At 39.5% G+C, this 21,542-nt stretch overlaps 1 protein-coding gene across 4 annotated transcripts in view; it reads right to left on the reverse strand.

The window, feature by feature from the left end:
• Nucleotides 1-6,146, reverse strand: part of LOC120798558 (corticotropin-releasing factor receptor 2) — a 31,401-nt gene extending 25,255 nt beyond the window's left edge. For all 4 annotated transcript variants that reach the window (XM_040142915.1, XM_040142914.1, XM_040142917.1 and 1 more), the window contains exons 1-2: nucleotides 5,947-6,146; nucleotides 5,717-5,836 (exon numbers count right to left, since the gene is read on the reverse strand). In XM_040142915.1, coding sequence (XP_039998849.1) covers nucleotides 5,717-5,836; nucleotides 5,947-6,067 — 241 coding nt within the window. In that variant the 5' untranslated portion in view covers nucleotides 6,068-6,146. The remainder of the gene's footprint in view (nucleotides 1-5,716; nucleotides 5,837-5,946) is intronic.
• Nucleotides 6,147-21,542: the final 15,396 nt, after the last annotated feature.

Genomic DNA, 21,542 nt, shown 5'->3' on the forward strand with positions numbered 1-21,542 from the left:
TGCATAGTTTTCTGCTCGAGGCAAAGGATGAAGGGCCCCCGGAAGACAATCTTGCCTAGGGCGCCCTGTCGTCTAAAGCTGGCCCTGTTGGTGAGTCATTACGTTATGATGATTGTACACTGAATAAGCTTTGACAAGCGGAAGGACTTATTTTACACTGGTTGCTTAAATATCCTTAACTTCTTAAATCGGTTACAAAACCACGCCTCCCGCCAAAGAGGCATTATATCATCAGTCACTCTTGAAAGATTTGCACCTACAGGTCTTTCCTCCAATGTCACTAGTGGCCTTTGAACAATTTTAATAAGAGATTTATCCTTCAAATGAAACATCCAAATGATTTCAAGTAGTATTTTTTCTTAGGGAAAAGATCTTTTATGCTGGTGTTTGATGCTTTCTGACACATAATGAAAGACATAACAAAAATGCAAATAGCATCTTCAAAATCGTCACCATGAACTTCCCCTGTTATTCACTGCCGTATTTCAATTTCATGCTTACCTCTAAAAGATGAGGTACTGTTGCACAGACTCATCTCTTATTTGAAATAAAGCATTCAAGATGTATGCTCAACATGCAACGCTGCAGCAGCTCCCCTCTGATATGTCTCGGACTTTATTAATCCTGATAAGACAATCAATAAACTCATAGAGGGGAAACAGCAGTCCTGACTTTGAGCTGTGTAGACTAAACAGGCACATTATGTGCCGACTGGATGTGTCCTCTGTGACGGCGAACGGGGACACACACGGATGAGGGGAGTTTCCCGAAGGAAGAGGCATGAATCACTGAGAAATTACAGTTACACTCTGGGATTCCAAACAGAGAAAGCTCACAAGTCACCAAGAAACGGCTTGAATTTGCAAAACTGACACATAAGTGTTCATGTCATTCATCTTTACTGCTGTGAACATCTTGCCTTGCCTGAGGCTTGACAGAAAGCACACCACATGTGACACAGTGACAAGGCAGAGACAATGAATGGACCTTAAACCACATTTAATAACTCTGCCTCAACTGTGGTGATGTGCGTTCCATGTAAACAAGAGAACAGAATAAATGCACAGAAAAAAAAGGACACGGGAAGGTTTAAAAATGTATAAACCTCTTAAGCCACTCTGCACCGACATTAATATTTATATATGCTTTAAGAAATGGAAAGGAATTTATAGCCCCTTACCTGAGCGAGTCTGTTGGGCCTGTGAGACCTCTGATTTTTCTACGAGAATTGCAACATTTTGCTGACATTAAACTTCAGCCGTTTATAAAGTAATACAGAAAACCTATGAGGTTATACAAGATACTGCGTTTATATCTTCGAGGGCTCAACTGTTGGGAGTACAGAGCACAGGGGCTTCTCCTTAAAATACAATAGTGGCCCATACTGGGTCATTCTTTTCTCATATGCAGGCCTGTGCATTAAATGTGTAGCTCAGACACAAATCAAGGAGGCAAATGGAAGAGAATCTATCGTTAGTCCCGTAGGTCAGACACTACATGTGCCAAAAGCGAGAGACACACGTCCCTCATATCACATCAATTAATTTTCTAAGCCTACTTCATTTCGGGACTCTCTGCGTAACTGCACTGTGTTAATTAAAACCTGCTGATGTGATGTTAGGGCCTACTTCTATACTTAGTCTGACCTATTTTGTGATTTAAATTTTTTATTCGTAAGGGTGCTGCTGCTGTGACCTGGCAGGTTCAAGATAATCACCTCCATTGTCTCAGGACCCATCTCCCTTTGTTGTAAAAACATGCAGCATCCTTCATTTAAGTATCAGTTATGCAAGAGTTTCGCAAAGGCTAACCTGCTCTGTTATAATAATAATTCGGTAATAATAATAATAATAATAATATATACTGCTCTACCTACGACCAATACGTTTAAACTTGACACAGACAATTAAACTTTGGGGAAATTAATCAAACCTGCCTCACGTTAACAACAAGTTATTTGCCATTAACTTGTCAGGGGTTACATTTCTATAAGAATTCAAAAAACAGCATTGCTGAACTGAAATTAGAGTGAAAAGGACTGAGGAACACATTTGCAGCAGTGAGTAGTTTGTTTTGTTGGTGTAAATGCGGTGATCTACTGGAAGGCTACAGAGTTTCAAAGTGCATAGACATGTTGGATCTTTGCATCCAGCACTTGGCAAAAAAAACTTAACAAGCATATTTTCCAAAATGTCAAACTGGTCCTTGAATTTCAACTCTGCCCCCTCTCTGAACCTACTTTAACAACTACACTGACATGGCTTTTATCCAGTCATTTAACCCCATAATTTGGGGTTAAAGTGGGCCAGAATAATCTGGAACAGCACCTTCAATTAACAAGTAAATAAATCTGATTGGCAGTTTCATACTAATAATGTGGGCCAGTGGACTGTCAAAAAAATCCATTAAAAAATCCCAGAGTTTTCAATTTAGGTTTTGGATTCTTAAAAGTGCATGTTCGGCCTAATCATGCAATGTTTAAACACATCATGATACAGACATCAGCCATCAACCTCCCCAAAAGACTCCATACTCATGAGCATCTCTGTCAGGCTGTACATAGACTGTAATGCTCTTTCACATGCTCAAACATGCATTAAAGAACTTTGTACAGCACGTTTCACCAGCCTATCAAATCTTCCTGTGGGATTCCTGGAGTTCTTAAGGCAGGACCATTGATCACAGACAGCTATACCGATCAAGTCTGCCACGGTGGTTGTAATACAATGATCCCATGATCAGAAAGTCTATTATCTTCTGCTGAGCTGGGACTTGTGGAGAAAAACAACTTGAAGGCCCAAGACACTGCAGTCATTGTGTGAAACAAGCTGTAAAAAAAACTTTCAGTTATATGACTGCAAAGTAGACAGAATAGTAAAATTCCCTCATGTTCTCTACTTCCCTTCTTTGTCCCTCCCTGAAACCTCTTCCACCGTGTTCCGAGATAAATTAAAGGATATTGAAAACTCTAACAGGCAACAAGACCATGTAGGATGTTTGTCTCCACCCTCTAATACGACCCATAGGAGCGTTTAGGAGATGATGCCACATTATGTCAGATAAACTATTAAAAACTGTGAGTTCACTGTTGAAAAACAAATAACTAACCCTTATACGATGTGGCGCAGGCAAGTACTTTGTTCAGGTTGGACGACTTTTGTTGTCATGGTTACCATAACAAACAGATGGTTAGGGTTATAGAATGACGGTGGCAATGGTTAAAAGAAACAACGTTGACCATCGGTTTGAAACAGGGAACAAGAGTCCAACGTTTCAACCCATCCATCCACCAAGAACTCCTCCCAATGCAGACTTGGTCGCTGCATAACAACGTCACACGACTTCCTCCTTTGCTGCCGTCGTAATTACTACAGCCACTAGTGGGCTTTGTCACTTGAACGTATACATGTTGTTTTGGGGCTTTTGCTGAGAAGACTGATGCTGTCTCACATGCTCACTAAATGTCGCCTAAAAATAAAAGGTGACTATGGGTCGTAATAACCTGCATGCACAATTCTGTATGCTCTTTTAATAATGTCGTTAATGGCAACAATGAAACCCTGAACAATCTCCTGCTGGAAAGACTGATTCCTGTAATTACCTTACTCAGGGGCTCTACGCAAGGGGGAACAAAAATGTGTCACCAGCTTCATTTCACCTCAGAACTGCAATCTCTTCAATAATGTGACTTAATCTCCCTGAAAGAGTTTATTTTTTCTGTGATTCTCGTGCTCTCTCTTTCCTTTCTGATTTGTCAAGCATAGTAAAACGGCAGAGGGCAACAGGAAAAGTACAGTTCTCTGTGCATTTACAGTATATTATAACCTCCTGCACCCACAATATGCCACTGTACTCCGGTGAATGTGACAGGCCTATTGCTTGACTGGAAGATCAATTTTACAGAATCATTCAGTCACTGCAAACCCACCAGAATGTCTACTTCCTGTCAAAGATATTATATCAATCAACGAGGGTGTCAAAAAAGGAAATTACATGTCCAGGAAAGTGTTGGCACATGTTGTCAATGTAAATGACTGTGCTTTCCATACCATTTGGATCAAACCACCAGGCATGTCCAACTAATACTGGGCACTAGCAAAGCGAAGGGTGAATTAATGCAGTAAGACGTGACTGGGCAGACGGCAGGGTGTGAGTGAGTGTTTGTGGTGGGGGGTTAGTGGGTAATGACCCTGCGCCTGAGTCCCATACAGAGATAACTTTTACGTCCCGCCCTGCTCATGGGGACATTTCTTACTTTGTTTCTTGTTTAGTTTCTCTGTGCTACCTGTCTTATTTTGAAATCACTTAGCAGTTGTGGATATGGTTGTTTTTCTTCACGCCCTTATGTGTTCCTCGCATTTGTGACTGTCTGTCCCGCCCTGATTAGTCTCACCTGTGACTCATTGACTTTGAGTATTTATGTTCTGGGTCCCCCCCTCACTGCCAGTTCATTGTGTTATTCCTAGTGTCAAGCATTGTACCTTTGTCTCAAGAGTTCAAGCATTTTTTCCTAGTTTCCTGTTTTTTTTTGGTTTTGTATCCCTGCTTGTTTTCCCAACATCCAGTGCATTCCCTATTGTTTATCTCCTGGTTTTTGGATCCTTGCTTGTTTGGGACACTTCCCCTTTTGCTATTGCATCTCCTGCTTTGCATCAACCCGCCTGCCTTTGTGTGTGCATTTTGGGTCTTCCATCTTGTTTCCCTGCATTGTGACGGTAACAGCCTTGAGCTCTCATCCTGGACCCGGAGCCTCAGTGCGCTACCGGAGCGGTTTGTGGTGTTGTTTAGTGAAATGAATGCTGTAATTGACTTTCTGAGTGTGTCAACAGCTTCATCAGGCTCGTGGCTAATACTGGAGTTGCATAATGTGACAGTGTTTTTGTGATATGCTTTTCTCAATTCTTAGCAAAGCTCCTGGCTGACACAGTTTGGGTTTGGAATTGTGCAATCTTTCAAGCCAGCAGATTAAAACTATCCTTTCAGCTTCCTGTTGAAATCACCAGGAAGCTGAAAGGTGTTGCTGAGAACCACGGATAGCACCAATGACTTTTTTTTTTTGCCGCTGCTTTAAATCAGTGGGCTGATGGGCTCTATGGTGACAGGTGTGGTTAAGGTAGAGCTAGATTCAGCAACACATCAGTGATAGGAGGAGACCTTGTGAACTCAGCTCTGTACCAGATAATGTGGGGAGAAAATGCTGCTACCCGGCCGACAGTCGTGTATGTTACAGCACAAACTTCAGACTGCAGTGCGTTCTAGTTTTTTGAGGCTGTTGTCCAGGCAGATGTTTGCATCTCTGATTTGTTTAATTGTGTGTTGAGCATCTTTACAAAACTAAAAATCATGCAAATATCGTGATGTGATATCACATTTTTCAAATCTGGCCAGTTATCCGTTGGAACAATAAATTCAACACCAGGCAACAATTGAAGCCCGAGTACTGCCATTACATCACAAGAAGCTGTTTTTTCTCTCTCTCTCTCCTGGAAATGTATGCAAATAAGTGCATATTTAATTAGATACTGCCTCATTTGCACATTTAAACATAAAAATTCAGAAAACCTCTAATACAAAAAATTGTCTTAATGTAAGTAATCAACTGGGTATATTTATATATTTCTTCTTTCCAGAACAGACAAACCAGTTTTGTAAAATCAACGGTTTTCCAAACAAATGCATGTTAAGGAACTTTTGCCATGACAGCCAAATATCTTACTGGTCGTGTTGTACTTCACCCCATTGATGTACTCAGGGCAGGGTCTCTCTACAATCCTCCCGGTGCTACTCCGTGGCCAGCAGGTTCCAATCTCGTCGGTTGTGGCATTACAATATAAACCTTTGAAAATAAAGTGAAAGGAAAAGCGGCGGAGGCTTATAGTTTTCCTTTTTCCTAGACGCAATAAAAACACTTCAATATTGAACGGTGGGGGAGTAATTCCATCTTACCATCAGTGCTCAGCAAAGACAAGGAAGCGTTTTCCAAAAAAGTGTCATGGAAAGCATCTACCAAACTACAGTTTAGCTCCGCGAGCTCTCCAAATATGATCTGATAAATAGTAGCGTCCATGGTGCGAGCTTTAAATAACGCGAGATTAATTACAAGTCCGCGAGGCGGTGGACACACCGGAGCCCGGCCGGTGCTCACGGGCTTGTGAAGCGGAGCGACAGCAGCGACGAGCGGGGAGCCCGGCGCTCCGGCCGGGAGCGCGCTGCGCGCCTGGCCGACGGGAGCGGCGCACCGGCTCGTCCAGCCGCGTGCCCGCGGCGACCCGGTGCCAGGCGGCCGACACCACCGAAGTGACTTAGATCGATGGGCTTCGTCACGCTGACAGCTCACACCTGCCACCCAGCTGTCTCGTGTGTTTTATGCGGGGAAAGGTCGGCTGCGTTGACGTCGGAAAAGTAAGCGTGCCAGAGAGATTGAGAATATGCGTGGCGCGCAGAAGTTGTTGTTGTGGCCTGAATGTAAAAGACAAAACAAAAAAACAATCAGTTCACTGGCCAGGTACAACAAAAAAGGGGGAATGATGTTGGCCAGTGTTTTTTTTTTTAATTAAAAAAAATAAAACAAATGTGACCATCAATTTAATATTTCAGTTATCACCAAACTCAATTGGTTGATAAGTTCGATCATAAAGGTGGTATTTCAAAAATGACTTGATTTTTTTCCTTGTTTAATTTTTTTTTTTTTTTTTTTGAGGGGGGGGGGGTATCTACAAGTGCTAAATCACTAGCAACTGCATTTGTTGTAAATTGCATCCAGATTCCAGGTAATGTTTACTACGAGGCCAGGCAGGTATCCCCAGGAACTATGCCCGTATTGGACAAACGCCTAAAGTAAAGGGTGTGGTGGTCAGGGTGGTGGATAAAGGTGGAGCATATCTTATTTCCCTGCTAGGAAACTGGCTTCTGTCCCGCCACAAACTTGCAATTAATGTTTGTGTTTTTATTATCTCTAATCATGATCTTTCCCTAACCTTAGCCACATGTTTGAATTGTGTAACCCTACCTCCATCCACTCCACCACCATAGTATGGCATAATGTTTGCCCAACCTTAACCACATTCGAGTTGCCATGCACACAGTGCAGAAGGCTAGAATTTTTCTAAACCTTGGCACTGGACAATAATTGATTTTTGCAGAATCACTCGGTATTGATGTTCTTGTATTGCGACAGGGTTGGAAAATGCACTACTGTTTTCCAAAGCCAAAAGGTGAAGAGCTGACTGTTGAATATGACCCTACACTGAGATGTGAGGTCAGAGTTTGCACCACAGGTACTGAGTTGGTCTATGGCCCACGCAGTACTTTAATGACAGTACTTGAAGTTTTTGTTATTGCTGCCTAAAGTGACCCAGACCTTAACCTCTGTAATTAAGGTCTGGTTACGTTTAGCCGCTAAAACTACTTGGCGAAGGTTAAGGAAGGATGTGGCTGTGGTTAAAAGAACCCACACTGACTGTTGGTAAGAGACAGGATGCAGGCCATGCTCTCTGGTGTCAAAGTCAGACACTATGTATACTCACCCTTCTAACTGGCTTTGTGACAACATCCCGCTGTTTCCACCCTTGTTCTCCGGAGACTGAACATTCTCCAAACAACTCCAAAAGGTCGGTTGTCCCGAAATCTTAAGTCATTTTAAACATTGGAACAAACAATGCTGTCGTTTTTCAGGTGGGGGCAGTCTCAGTTCTGACTCCTACCTGTCAGCTATAATGGAATACAAACAAAATAATTTAGTGTAACTGCCCTTACTTAGTGTGACACCACACACTCAGTGCTCCATTATTTTTCTGTGGAGCAAAGCTGGATTTTACACTTCACTGACTATAGCTTTAGAAACAATGAAGGTTCTTAAATTGGATGGCTTTCCCTTTAACATAATAGGCCCATTTGTGATTATTCAAAATGTGAAAATGAATGTGACACACAATGATAATTTGTGTGTAGTCCAGTACTCCCAACACTTACCATTTTCCAAAAGAACTGCCAATTAGAGTAAGGCTGAGGGACTCTCCTCTCTAACAGTCTGTGCACCGGTTGGGTTTGGTGTACAGTTTAGTTTTAAGAGTTTTGTGAAAACTAAAACCCCTTCACAGTACAGTAGCATGCAATACATTAGTAAGTGCATTCAATGGATAAACACTTTTCAATGTCATATGCACCATGGAGCCATAGCAAAACAAAAAATACATCAAAACAAAAATGGTCAGTTGGTACAATGGACGGTTTGAATTTCATTGTGGACTGGCGAAAAAAAAGTATCCCTTAATACAAGTTTGCTTATAATTTTGTTTGAATGTTGTGATTCCTGAGAAGTATAAAACTCTATAACTAAAATATTCAAAATTATGACTCAAAGACTCGTCTAGTGTCTAGACTACGCGCGCATCTCATAACTGAGTCTAGTGTCTTGGCTGTTAACCTGTTAAAAGTGACGCCTGACCTTTTCCCCAGCGTGTGGCCCCTGAGCCTCCACATGTAGCACTCCATCTCATCCTACCTCGCTGGGCTTTCACGCCACGTACACGCAGATCGGTAACACGCAGTGCTGCGTCCACAGCATCTGAATGTTGACTGTGTGATAAACAATATAATGACCCCCCCCCCACTATTAATAGTACACAAAAAGTTGATGAAATCTCCCACCCATTCTGTACTACACTGCTTTTAGTGATGGGAAGAGAGAGGCATGTTATCATTATTGTTTGAATTTGATTGTTGGTGATGGAACAATATTTGAACTGAATATTTCTACATTGTCTTGTGTTGTATGTTATAACACAGTCAGATTATGAGTCTCTCATGTACAATTGAGCAGACCACTTCAAACCTCTTTCATCCTTCGGCTAAAGAGAGTTAGTACCAAATTCTAATAATCATTACCATAACAATGGTGATAACCATAATGTCCACCTGGGGTTGAATACATCTTTGTGGCTTCACAGATCAAATAGTGTACTTCATGTTTAATCGTGTGTAAATGAGCTGAGATTAAAGTAACAGTATTACATGTTGCTGTCTAATGGACCATACACAAACATGGTCCCGGGGGGGAGCTGAATCTTTGATTGTGTTTATTAAAAAAGAGAGAACTATTGTCGTGTGCAAATGGTCGAGCACACCTTAATGATCCATGATGCACACAAAAGGCATCTTGTTGATGTAACTATTTGATTTTTTTTTTTTTTTAAATACAGTAAATCTCACAAGGGAGGGTGGAAATTAAATATAAAGATAGAATGAAGAAAAAGTTAAAAGAACAGACAATTTTAATTTCACATAAATTTTTAGATACTTTGCTTATTACTCAGATTGGGCATAGACTGAATTTTGTACTAATTAATCCATAGGTTTTGGAAAATTATACAAACTTGTTTGGAGCATAAAATTGCACTTATCTGTGTTTATTAAGATAGAGGTAAGGGAACTGTAAATCGCAGTCAGCTTGAAGAGCACATTTGTTAAATAATGTGTAATTGATCCCGTTGCCTAGGATTTCAGCTCAGTAAAGATGTGAATCTTGAGGGGAAAGGGAATAACATGATATTCTCTTCTGCTTACATGACATTACATGATACATATAGTATGTGTTCATGCTTTCAGCAATCTGTACTTTTTGTTTGAACAACAGTGCGTTCGCTATAGCTTAGACAAGGGACATTTCATCAGGGTTGCGTGCGCCCAAAGCTTGCATCTATGAGCCTCTGATCTGGGAGCCTAAGTATCCGGAGACCTGAAGGCATTTAAGCCAAATCCCACATAACTAAACTCAACCAAGGATTGTGTGGAGATTCTAAGCCGCAGGGTGATTAATGACTCAGGGTTTTATTTGGTAATGTAAGTTTAGGTTTCAGATAAGAAGCCAGTTTCAACTGGCTGGGGATTACTATCAGGTGCACAGTTGACTGTGGTGTAGAAATGTAACTTGCTATTATTACTGTTTTTCTACATGTGCTTTTGAGGCTTTTCAAATGGTTACAACCCAAATGAATCACTTGAAACTGTTGTTGGTTTATGTCAGTTTTATTGAAACTGGCATGATGAAAGCTGTTTGAGGGAAATTCTTGTATTCTTTGAGCCTAGTTGGCCTAAAGAGTATAATTTCTTCAAGTGAGCTGTTTTGCTAAAAAAAAAAAAAGGGGCACTTTTTTTTTTTTTTCATTGAGCTAACAAAGACAGAGCCAAACTCCAAAAATGAAAGAATCTGAAGGCTGACTATGTTTCAAAAGTTAATGGAGCTGTGGCTCAGAGCAAGGGCACAGCATTGGATGGGGAATCTAACTACGGAGAGACAACAAGAGGGGGTGGGATACAATGGGCGCCTTGGAGCACCTAAAGTACCTTCTGGGTTCAGAACGATTCGCTAAATGAGACACAACAAAACAATACCGTTGGCTAAATACAACAAAATGACACAGTGATAACATATTGTGTAGAATATAAAAAGCCAATACCAGCTATATTTTATACAGCATATAGGACAGGAATGTACACAATTCCCTACAGTATAGAAGGGCAAAATGATCTCATGAGTCAGCCTGTGCAGCGTTGCATCGTTGCATCGTTGGTTTAGCGTGAGCTACTTACTGCACTCAGTGAAATGACAGCTGCCGAATAAATATTCTCGTGCATAGTGGTGCAGGCCTCAAGGTGACTTAATCAAAGCTTAAAGCTATTTGACAGTGCAGCTCAGCAGCCACATAATGAACCCTGCTCAGGTGGCAGAAGTGATAAGCTCACTCATTGCAGACATTTGACTCCCAGTTCATTTGGCTCAGGATGAGAGCAGTTGAGTCCAGTCAGTGTGTCCTGCCGCTGCCAGCCACAACCTCCTACTCTGAGTCATTGTGCCACAAAACACTAGAACGACATGTTGTGCACATGCCTCTCGGAGGAAAGCCTTTGATCACTATGCTAACTGAACTGAGTGGCAGTGCCGACATAAAGCAGTGGTTAAACCCTCCTGCTCATTCCACCTTTTAAAGGGACCTTCATGTTAAAAGACCTCACTGGGGGTTGAGGTAGGCTACTGCAATTAATATGCTAAACCAAGTGAGCTGTTGTAGGTGGCATCTTTGTAAATATCTGCCTACATCGCAATGCTTACTCTGCTTGCACTCCAAGCCATGACAAATGCAGTGTGTTATCACAAGCAGGGAACTGACCATGCATTATGAAGCTGAAATGGAAATCCCACATTGTTTGCCAAAGCAGATATTTATAGTGGGCTGAGCTGAAACTGAGGCGCTGCATATCCTGCTGGTGCAATGTAGATGAACATAATAGCTTTGTACTATTGATGCTGACTTTGTTTCTTTTATCTCGCACCTTGTTTTACACTATATTTTTATCTGGCTACATTGTGAGTAACAACTTTGAATGGCGAGGAATCGTATTAGTATATACATTTATCAAAAGAAAATATGTTACCCACCTGAACCAAATAAGAGAGAATTTGCAGAACTGATTGCTGCAAAAGTGTTTTACCAAGTTGTTCTATAGGTAATGTGGGTAGGTCATTGTGATAGTAAGTCAATTAAAAAGGAATAATGATGTTTTGAAACATACATATTAACATAATAGTGGTTGTGTAATATTTCAAATTACAATGTTAAGTTGAATCCCATTTCAAGTTGGAATGGTGAAATAATTAATGCAGTAGGATAACTGCTGGTAGTTTTACCACTTTTTTTTTTATTTAATTTGTGCAATTAAAAGGTGACAAGACAAAACAAGACAGTTACCTGACATTTAGACAATGTAAATACAGTGATAGTGTGTGTTTTACAGAAGTGGCGAAAGTGAGTTGGATTTGACGTGTGTGTGTGTGCGTGTTATGAGCGTGCGGTTGTGTGTGTGCGCACCTGTGAGGGTTTGAGTGTAGGGCAAATAAAGGAGACCACATTCACGTTGACACTGAAATTGTCTCAGTCCCTAAGGACAAACATTGTGCTAAAGAGAAACAAGCCTGACATTGTCCAATTTATGAAACAGAGTAGGAACATAAAAAAGAATAACATGGGTCTGGAGGTACAAGACGCAGCTCTATAATGAGACCAGTCCAACTATATGGGTGGAGAGTAAATCTTTAAAAGCTTACACATACACTTACACACACACAGACACAGCTTTGACTTTTTATCCTCCTGATGTGTTAGTCTATTTGTGTGCATGCATGAGTCTGTGCGTGTGCATTTGCATGGATTTGTTTCTTTGCCACTATGAGGATATGTTAAGTGTTTTTGCAACGTGGAGCTCAAGTGGATGATCTGAAATGACTCTTAGTAGTCTCTGTTACCACCGAGACTCCTGAGACGCTGAAGTGTGAGTTATTGTGGTGAAGATGAGAAAGGACTTGCCAGCCGCAGTCTTTGTGTTTCTAAAGCCTTTGTCTCAGAGCATGTGCTTTTTTCATCTCTTTGCATTTTGTACAAAGAGTATACAGCACACCTTACAAGAATGGTGCTGCCTGAATAAATCTGTTTTTGTATACAGCTGTTTTGTTCTTTGTGGCAGAAATCTTCTCATGCCATTGCTATCAGACTTGTTTTTGTAGACAACAAAGATTGCTATTTACAGCCCGGCTCTGTTCTCAGGCAACAGAAGTGATATGCGGGTACATGCTGCATATACTCACGTCTTCATATCTGCTCTGAAAACACAAATTTCTATTAAGCTGAATATTTTAAACTGGTGTTTCATGGACGACTTGTACAGTAAAATACGATGTTTGAAATAATGACATGACATTAAACCTTATTCTGTGTTCTTGAGAAATATCTTTGGTCCATGAACAATATTTTTGATATTAGTATTGATGAATCCCAGAGGCAGCTTTCAGTTAATTAGCTAATTAGTTTTCCAGACCACTCTATCTGGTTGAATCCCTTCAGCTCCAAACAACCCCCCTCATATGACAGCACAGGCAGCAAAGGAACTCAGACAAGCCAACTACCTGCTCTGTTAGTAAGTGGTTAGTAAAGGAAGTGGAATATTTAGCAAGCCAAAGCCTAATACATTTGAATCAAAAGAGACTAAGACTCGGGATTGCTGAAATGGTGATTAAATGAATTTATTTGATATAATGTGCACAGCAGGAAAAGTTAAGAGATATCTGAGTCTTTGAAAGAGGGAAGAATAAAACTTACTGAAGATGTGGCTAGACATTGTTTGGATCATTTGCTCACTGGAAGGACCCATTAGACAGCTGTTTCCCATTAAAACACAAAGATATATGGTATAACTTTTTTAAAGCTCACCAGAAATCTTGTTACACTGTTGGTCCAGGACTGGATCCAACAGCCTACACAACCCTTAGGGCTTTACAAAATTAGTTGTTTTTTTTGTTTTGTTTTGTTTTTGTTTGTTTTGTTTTTTTTTCTCCGCTTGAGCCAAATGTAGCCAAGACTATTTTTCAAAATATTATTGTCATTTAAATTTAGAAATTTTTTTTCTTTAACCCATAAGTTACTGTACTTGTCTTTAAGTTTCCTTGAATTAATAAAACAAACAGGTAATTTTTGTGAATTGACATGAATTGACACATTTTTATGTGAACACATTACATAAAACCCTTTTAAATATTACCTGTTTGATGATTTTGTTACATTCTGCCACTGATCTGTGCATCCACCTTCAATTCCAAGTATCCACGTTGGCAATAAGATGTTCAATACTGTGTAAATGTATGTTTAAGAACGGCTTGATATATGTACAGTTTCCTCTTGAAGAGAATTCATCATTTCTTTAAATGTCATCATGCTGTTTACTATGATTGAATGTTATGTGTTTTTGTATTCCTCTAACCATGCAAAGGTACTTCCAAGATAAAATATATGTTTGTAAAGGAGGCTTCGTCTCTCTCTCTCTCTGTGCCTTATTTCCGGAGGACCCATCTGACTTTTCTTCCTCTAAGATTCTTTCGTAACTGCACCACAACATTGCTAAAGTGTTCATGCTTACTCTAGGGTTAATTTATTTGGCCTTGCTAAAAGTTCAGTCGGCCTCAGTCTGACCCTTGTTGTTTAAATGAACCAGACTCACTTCTGCTTTGATGCTTTCTACAACCTCAAAGAAGAATCCAATATACTAAACACTGAAATAAAAACGGTGTCTGAGATTGCTTCTCCCTGAAGGAAAAATAAAGTTAATTTTGTGCATGAAATTATTATTCAAACGCAGTTTAAAAAGCATCGCTGGCAGCAGAAATGAAGCTTTGTTTCATTTAGAGTGCTACACAAAGCTTACTAATTTCATAGCAATGCTCAAATCCTCAATTCGTCTTTTTTAAAGTGGAGAGGAGGTGTAGTGCACTGCCGGGGAAGGCATGAAAAAATATTTCTTCACTTATGTTAAGGTATGTAACTCAGTGAGCAAAACCTCCCAGGCTGGAGATGATGCTCTTGTGTGGAGAAGCACTCATATAGTATAATAAGAGAGTGCCACACTGAGCTGCTTGTGTGAGCTGGCATGTCAGACACCACAGCTACTCAACGTAGGATGAAGACTGATGTTGAGTGCGGCCACTTTATTTCACTGGGGTGATTCCCTCCTTGTGCTTCATCGTCATCATTGCATGCTAGACTGACACGAGCGCTGGAAGCCTTTGTCAAATCACCTGGCAAAGAGCTCTGCCTTACGGGATTAAACTTTGCGTGAAATGGTTTTGGTTCTGAGGCTTTTTTAAATACGATGGTGTGCACCATACATGTCACAGTGTTTGAAATTGCGCCGAGGTGTTGCGTGAGATGTCTGCTTTAAACACTTCTCGGGACCTCTCAATGGCAACGGCGCAATAGCAAAGCCACACATTACCCGAGTTCAAGATTCATTTCACCTGTAATGCTATGTTGTGCCTCTTGGTCCATGAAAATAGAAGATTAAGCTGTACCATGATGTTTTCAGAGCTCAAATTCAAACCTTTTTTAGAGACTTGAGACATCTGCTGCTCCTCACCGCTTAGTTTGAAGTGAAATTAGGCGATCGTATCAAACATTTTTATTAAAGACCAACTGTGTATCCAGGAGACTGTAGCTACGTGGTTTCCCCAGGTTTGAGCAAAAGCACTGAAAACACTATTATTGCAATATATCAGTATTAGTTGCAAGAGAAACTCCACAAGCATTATCCTGGCGACAGGGTCATTCTCAGGATATCTTTTGAGTCTTTGCAGTGGTTTCAATAGAAACTACATTTCATAAACTGAGTTGATTTTTCTGGTTTCTTAGAAATATAAGCAGCGTAATGTTTTGTCCTTGTCAGTGTTCTTTGGTTATCTGTTTCTTGATTTGCCTCTAAGGCAGAGTTTTACTCTGAGGGAATATTTGCACGGTTGACTACACACATCATCAGTGAAGAGTGAATGACAAACACATGCCGTCAGAAGACTCAGACCATTCCTAGCCTTCATGCTTTCCATGATGGGTTTGTAGATTTGCAACTGCAAAAAAAAAAATCAAAATTATTCCCTGAATTGCGACTGCAAATTTAAAATTTTGGAAATCAATGACAAAAAAAAAACTTGTATTTGTAGCAACTATTATTTTAAATCTGCATTAATTGGTGTTTTGACCACATGGGCACAGAACAACAAGCTATGCAACATTTACATATTTCTCATCATATAAAGTTGGTTCAATGTGTAGCATTCAGAAAACCCTTGTTATTAATGACACCGGTGGCCGTTAAGTGAACTGCATTTAGCATCCTGTTGCTCGCACTCTGTAGGTAGGCGCTAGTGAGCATCCCAGGCATCGGCAAAAACAGTGACATGGCATACACGAGACTGAACATGATTGCTCAGCGTCATCTCGATAGATGAGATAACTAAAGTTACACTGTTATTATAGTTTCACTGTAAACTATTTGAGGACTATAGACTATATTTGATTCTCCAGAACTAGCACTAAACAAAGTGTGGTCTGGCTATGCGAGACAAAAGTTTCACATTGTTTTGTTTAAATAGGATTTATAAAGCGTGATATTATCAGCTTGCTATCTAGCACAGTATAGGGTAGTGACGAACGAATCCATGCTCGATGCATGATAAATTGATCGCAACTCTTTATTTCGCTAAATCGATGTACTAATGTTTTAGCACAATAGAATAGACCTTTTTATATTGTGAAAATAACTTTACCGTACTAAATGGGTCTGGCAGTTGGTTGAGACAACGATAATCCTAAACTAATGTCAGTTATAAACAGACAATAGGAGAGGAGTGAGTAACGTTAGACTGGAGATCATTCACATAGAACCTGTTACTTTGTAGATTTTAACGAACAGACATTGTTTTGTGCTGGGAGCCGGTCGTTTGTCGACGTTAGCGGACTCACATTCTGGAACTAATGTTAGCTAGTGTTGCACAATGTTGGCGCTGTAGGGCAACGGAAGAGAGGTATTGAGCCAAGGCACTGGGGAGTGAGCATAAACGTCACATCGAATTAGTCCACAGGCTTTTACAGGCAACCGAGAAAGTCAGGGAAGGTCATATATTTTTTTAAGTTAAATTACAATCCATTCACACATTGGCAATAAAAAAACAATTAATAGCCTACATGTACATTGCTTCACAGTCTTACATATATTACCTTCAATAGGATCCTAAACTGGCACGAATATGTAAATACAATGGAAGAAGCCAAGAGGCAGGGAATGAGTTTTAAGAAGAATTAAGAAAACAATTTACATCGTAAGTATTTCTTTGACGGCTGAGTCAGCTTGTTTTGACATGATGTGAATATGGAATACTCTGTCTTGTATACCAAGTTTCTGTTCTGACTAAATGGAAAGGCATTTTAGTACAGTCCCCATCACTGGTGTTTGTATTGCAAAAAGTTTATCCCACAAGTAAATAAATAAATAAATAAATAGCGTGGCCACTGAAATCTAATCTCACAGACTACCATGAGTAGAACTCACATTATGCATCATCTGGATTTACTACAGCTCCTCTTTTAATAAAGAACTGACTGACTGAAACTGAGTTCCTAGCCATCTGAATCATGGATAATAGATGTGATAGTTTTGCCACTAACTGTTATATGACGGGCAAAGCAATTCTCCATTCCCTGTACCTTTTTGAACGTGTGTCATTATACAGAAGATTCCTCCCTGCACTTGTCTCGAAATTGAAGACACGCAGGCCAGGGTGGTGAGGAAGTCTAAAGAGGATTTCTGATAAAGCCCTTTTGGGTGTTCAAGAGACTGAACGAGTCAAAGAAATGTCAAAAACATAGCAGTGCTGCCTGACCTGAGTTTAAGATGCCACATCTCCTCACTATAACATGATTTACATATTCATTATGTTAAATTTAGTGCAATATATCAATGCACAATCTTGCAATTTTCTGGATTAATTCATTACTGCAATTTATTGAAATCTCAAATGTCACTCAAATGTCATCTTTAGATCGCTGGTTTCGACAAAAACCTCCAAGAAAGTGTGACAGCCCACAAGTTAACAAAGCTTATTTCATGTCTTAGCTGGGATTTAATCTGTGGTGTGGTTCAGTGTGGGATAGGCATGGCCTTTTAGTGAAGCCCCTAATCCTTTAAAGACTTATGATAGCTGCGGTTTGTGTTATTTATTTCCACCTTCTATGCAGGGATGGAGATACTGTATTTTGAGCACAAAACCTGAGCTGGAAAAAAACGTGATGATTGGGGTCTGAAATGGGAGTGAAACAGATTTACCCAGCTTTATCTTTGGCTATGAGTTGTTTTTCAACGCATCATGAAAGAAAGCCCTTCCATATATAATTTGGACCATGATATGCAGTATTTTGGATTGTGATCGTTTGCCATCTGTCCTGTGCTGTTTTTGAATGTACTGTAGGTACCACAGGAACATAAACTCTCTGCCTTCGGGCTTGAGCTTCCCCAAGAGATGTCAGGCTCATGTCGGAGAGAGGAGCTATGTGAACAGAATGCAGCAAAGGACATATAGTACTGAGTTGCTTCCCTCAGGATGTCTAAACATGCTCAACACAACATTTTTTTTGCTTTTTGTTTTTTTGTTTTTGCAGTGAAGCATGGGTGTGGTTTCCAACATTGTTTACAACTTTTTAACATAAACATGCTCTATTAACGGGATACTGGCACAACAGATAAGGCTGTTTGGCTTAGGGGGAACACAAATACATAAAAAGGAAACTTATTCTAATAAGGTACACAAAATCATGGGAAGTTACCAAGGAGCAAGTGAGGTAACAATTCATAAAGTAATTGCTAATAAGGTAGTTTATAATGAATAAATTATTGGGGGGAGAGATTAAGTATTTTTTCTTTTTACTTCAGAGTGGGTAGTCTTTTATTTTTCTTGCCCCCTTTTTTTCCATCCTTCATTACTTCCTACATTTAATGTTTTAAAAAAAGAGAAAACAAGACTGAATAGTTTCGCCGAAATAACTACATAAAAAAACCTGCCCTTTGTATGTGCCATTTGCCATATGCAGAGGACAGATAGATGTCTCTGTATCAGGGCTTTATTGACTATTATGGTACAACCAACAAACAGTTGCTGTAGATCATTAACTCATCATCATTTTTGGCAATTGCTGATTCCACTTCTAATGTGTGATGTAGACTATGTAAAAACAATTGTTCCATGAACATATTTAGATGGGTGTCTTGTGAAATTAGGGTGGAGTGTGTTGCAGGTTTTATTCTATGTTAAGAGGACAGTCCTACTATTAATAACCCTGGCTTTTTAAAAAAAGTCAAACATAAAGTTAAGCCCCCCTCCCCATCCCAATAATTTTCAAACCTTTACACAGCAAGAGGTGACAACAGGGACTATGATACAAAAATGTTCACATATTCACACATACTGTATTGTAGGTCCCTAAAATTCTGATTAAAGTTTTGTCTCTTGTTCCATTGCATGTTACACTGGAAAATGAAAACAATTGAACCAAGTGCTTTCAAATTTTGAATTTTGACTTAAGCCGAGCATGGACTTTAGTTTGTTTTTAAATGAGAAAATGTTGAACTGTGAACTGCAGGTACAGTGCTGTACGTCCTCTGCTTGAAAAGAGAGACAAACACATTTTACCAACAAATCCCCCTACCTGAATGACCATATACGTCGTTCGTCCTTCTCCTCTGATACGACCCATAGAAGTATCTCCTGAGATGGCGCCCCTCATTGTCATGGTCATAATAATGAAACGCACAGTCACGATTATGGAACCGTCACGGCCTCGTAAGGTTTAGGCACAAAGACGACTTAGCTACTACAGTCGCTAGAGGTCGCCTGGGAATAAAACATAACTTTGGGTCGCGATAAGCTACTTGAACAGACGACCTATGGGCTCGTTTTTTACAAGAGGACGGTCTCCATTTTACATTACGAAAGGATCAGGTAAAAGAGAATCGAGTAGAAGCAAGTGCTCCATGGTGATGGGCGTATACCACAGACAATAGGGAAACGCAGCCGTACCATGTATGGCATCACTCTTTGGACATTTTGAAGCCTTATCTTTGCACCAAGTTACTTGAAAAGTTTCTAAGGTGTAGACAGCTTTAAAAGAGTAATTTATAATTTGGGGAAATACTTGTATTCTCTGTTTTACCAAGAGTTATTTTAGAAGATCAATACCATTCTCAATATGAAGCTAAAAGAGACAGTTACCTTATTAGTGTAATGACTGGAAATGGGGAAACAGCAAAACTTGTTTTTTTTGTATGGAATAAAAAAAGCACAAGATATAACATGTTAATTAGTGAGCTTTGGAGGTGCTGGTAGGTTTTTTTGTTTTTAAAAATATATATAAATAAATACATTTAGCTGTTTCCCGCTGTTTCCAGTCTGTTAATCTAAAATAATTTACTGGTGACTGACAGATAATCTCTCTAAGCAAGACAGCTCAATAAACCAATTTCATAAAGTGTTAAACTGTTCATTTTATATTTTATCAGTGATGATATCTCTTAATTGACTCCTAACCACACACATCAAAAAGACGGAAATAGGACTTGAGACCATAATGTGTTTTGTTGAAGGATTTGGCAGGATTTATTTATTGTGAGGCAACACCTACCATCCATTGCTGGTGCAGAAATCTCAGGCTCCTCTATATTGTCTTTGAGTTTTGGTGCTGGGTCCTTGGTATCTACAGTATTTTTCATCTGCTGTCAATTTTTTCCATACATAAGGTGTTTAGCTGCCAACGCCCATCCATTAGTTAACTTCTTCATTTGAATGGCAGATGCTTTTTCTTATATGCTGTGTCTGACAATAATTTTCCCCACTAACCAAATTTATGGTATTTAGTGTCCACAACACCTAACGCCGAACTAGATGCAATTTGCATCTGTAAATTGAATCTATTAAGTCTGCATTTACCAATTAACGACTAAACCATCTCTGAACAGTACAGAAATAATAGATTGTTGCAACAGATGGGTGCATATTCTAAGATGCACAAATAAACTGAAAGCTAACACTACACAAGACATGCATAATTTTTTATTTAAATGATAACAGATTGAATCGGCAGGCATTCAGCAGCCCAGCCCCCCCACTGCACCACCGATTCATCTCCAAGACAGGAGAGACACCTTTGGCCCTCTGCTCTGATTTGTAATTGAACAATTAAGCAACTAGAGTTTGCACCTGTGAGCAGCCAGTGCAGCCAACTGGTTATTTCAAATTCAGCATTTTGGTCAGCAGCACTTTCCAAGTCAACTCAAGAGACTTCAGTAACAAGGAGAGAAAATGTTCCTATGTTGCTGTTGTTGTTCTTTTATCTGAACAGCTTTAAGTGCATCTGCGGATTCATAATGTGAAAGTGTTATTTTCTTATAAATAATGATAAGATGTTTTTACAAACGATGCATCTCAGCTGTTTTTTCAGAAATGAATGTGTGATGTGTATGTGTGTTGACTTTCATTTTCAGTGTAGGTTTGCCTTACACTTTAATTTCCTGTTTTCTCTTTTCTCTAAGATAAAATCACAAAGCCAATCCCTGATAGGTTTTCATACGGTATATACAGTATGTAGCCTAACGGAGGGAGTGGAGGTGGGCCCACTGATAATCATAATATGCAGTTCAGTTCAGTGTAATTACAATAGCACTTTGTTATGAAATATGAATGGATACATGTATAAATCATTTCATAATGATTCTCCCTCCTGGATGCAAAAAGAAGTTTATCTCCCAGGCCTTCACCTAACCTATGACCTGTCCCATTTTAACGGTTATTTGCAATAAATCCTCCATTAACCTACAGTTAAACAGTTTTTTTTTTTTTTTTCTGGCCTGAATTAAATTTTCCAGACTCCTAATCTGTAATCTGACTCTACTAATATTCAGCAAACATAAAAACTGACAGAATATTTTGTGCAAATCTAAATTTAAGTCTTTGTCTAATAGTTTTATGGCAATAAATCAGTTCAAAAGCTTGTGTGTGTAACTATTAAGTGATTATTATAATTGAAAAGTTTAATTTGTGCAAATGGACTCCAGCATTCATTTCCATAGAGATTAATCTCCATAAAATCATGGACCTCAAATGGTCAATGTGATACTACCAT

This window comes from Xiphias gladius, chromosome 14 (genome assembly GCF_016859285.1).
Source record: "Xiphias gladius isolate SHS-SW01 ecotype Sanya breed wild chromosome 14, ASM1685928v1, whole genome shotgun sequence".
NCBI classification, from domain to species: Eukaryota; Metazoa; Chordata; class Actinopteri; order Istiophoriformes; family Xiphiidae; genus Xiphias; species Xiphias gladius.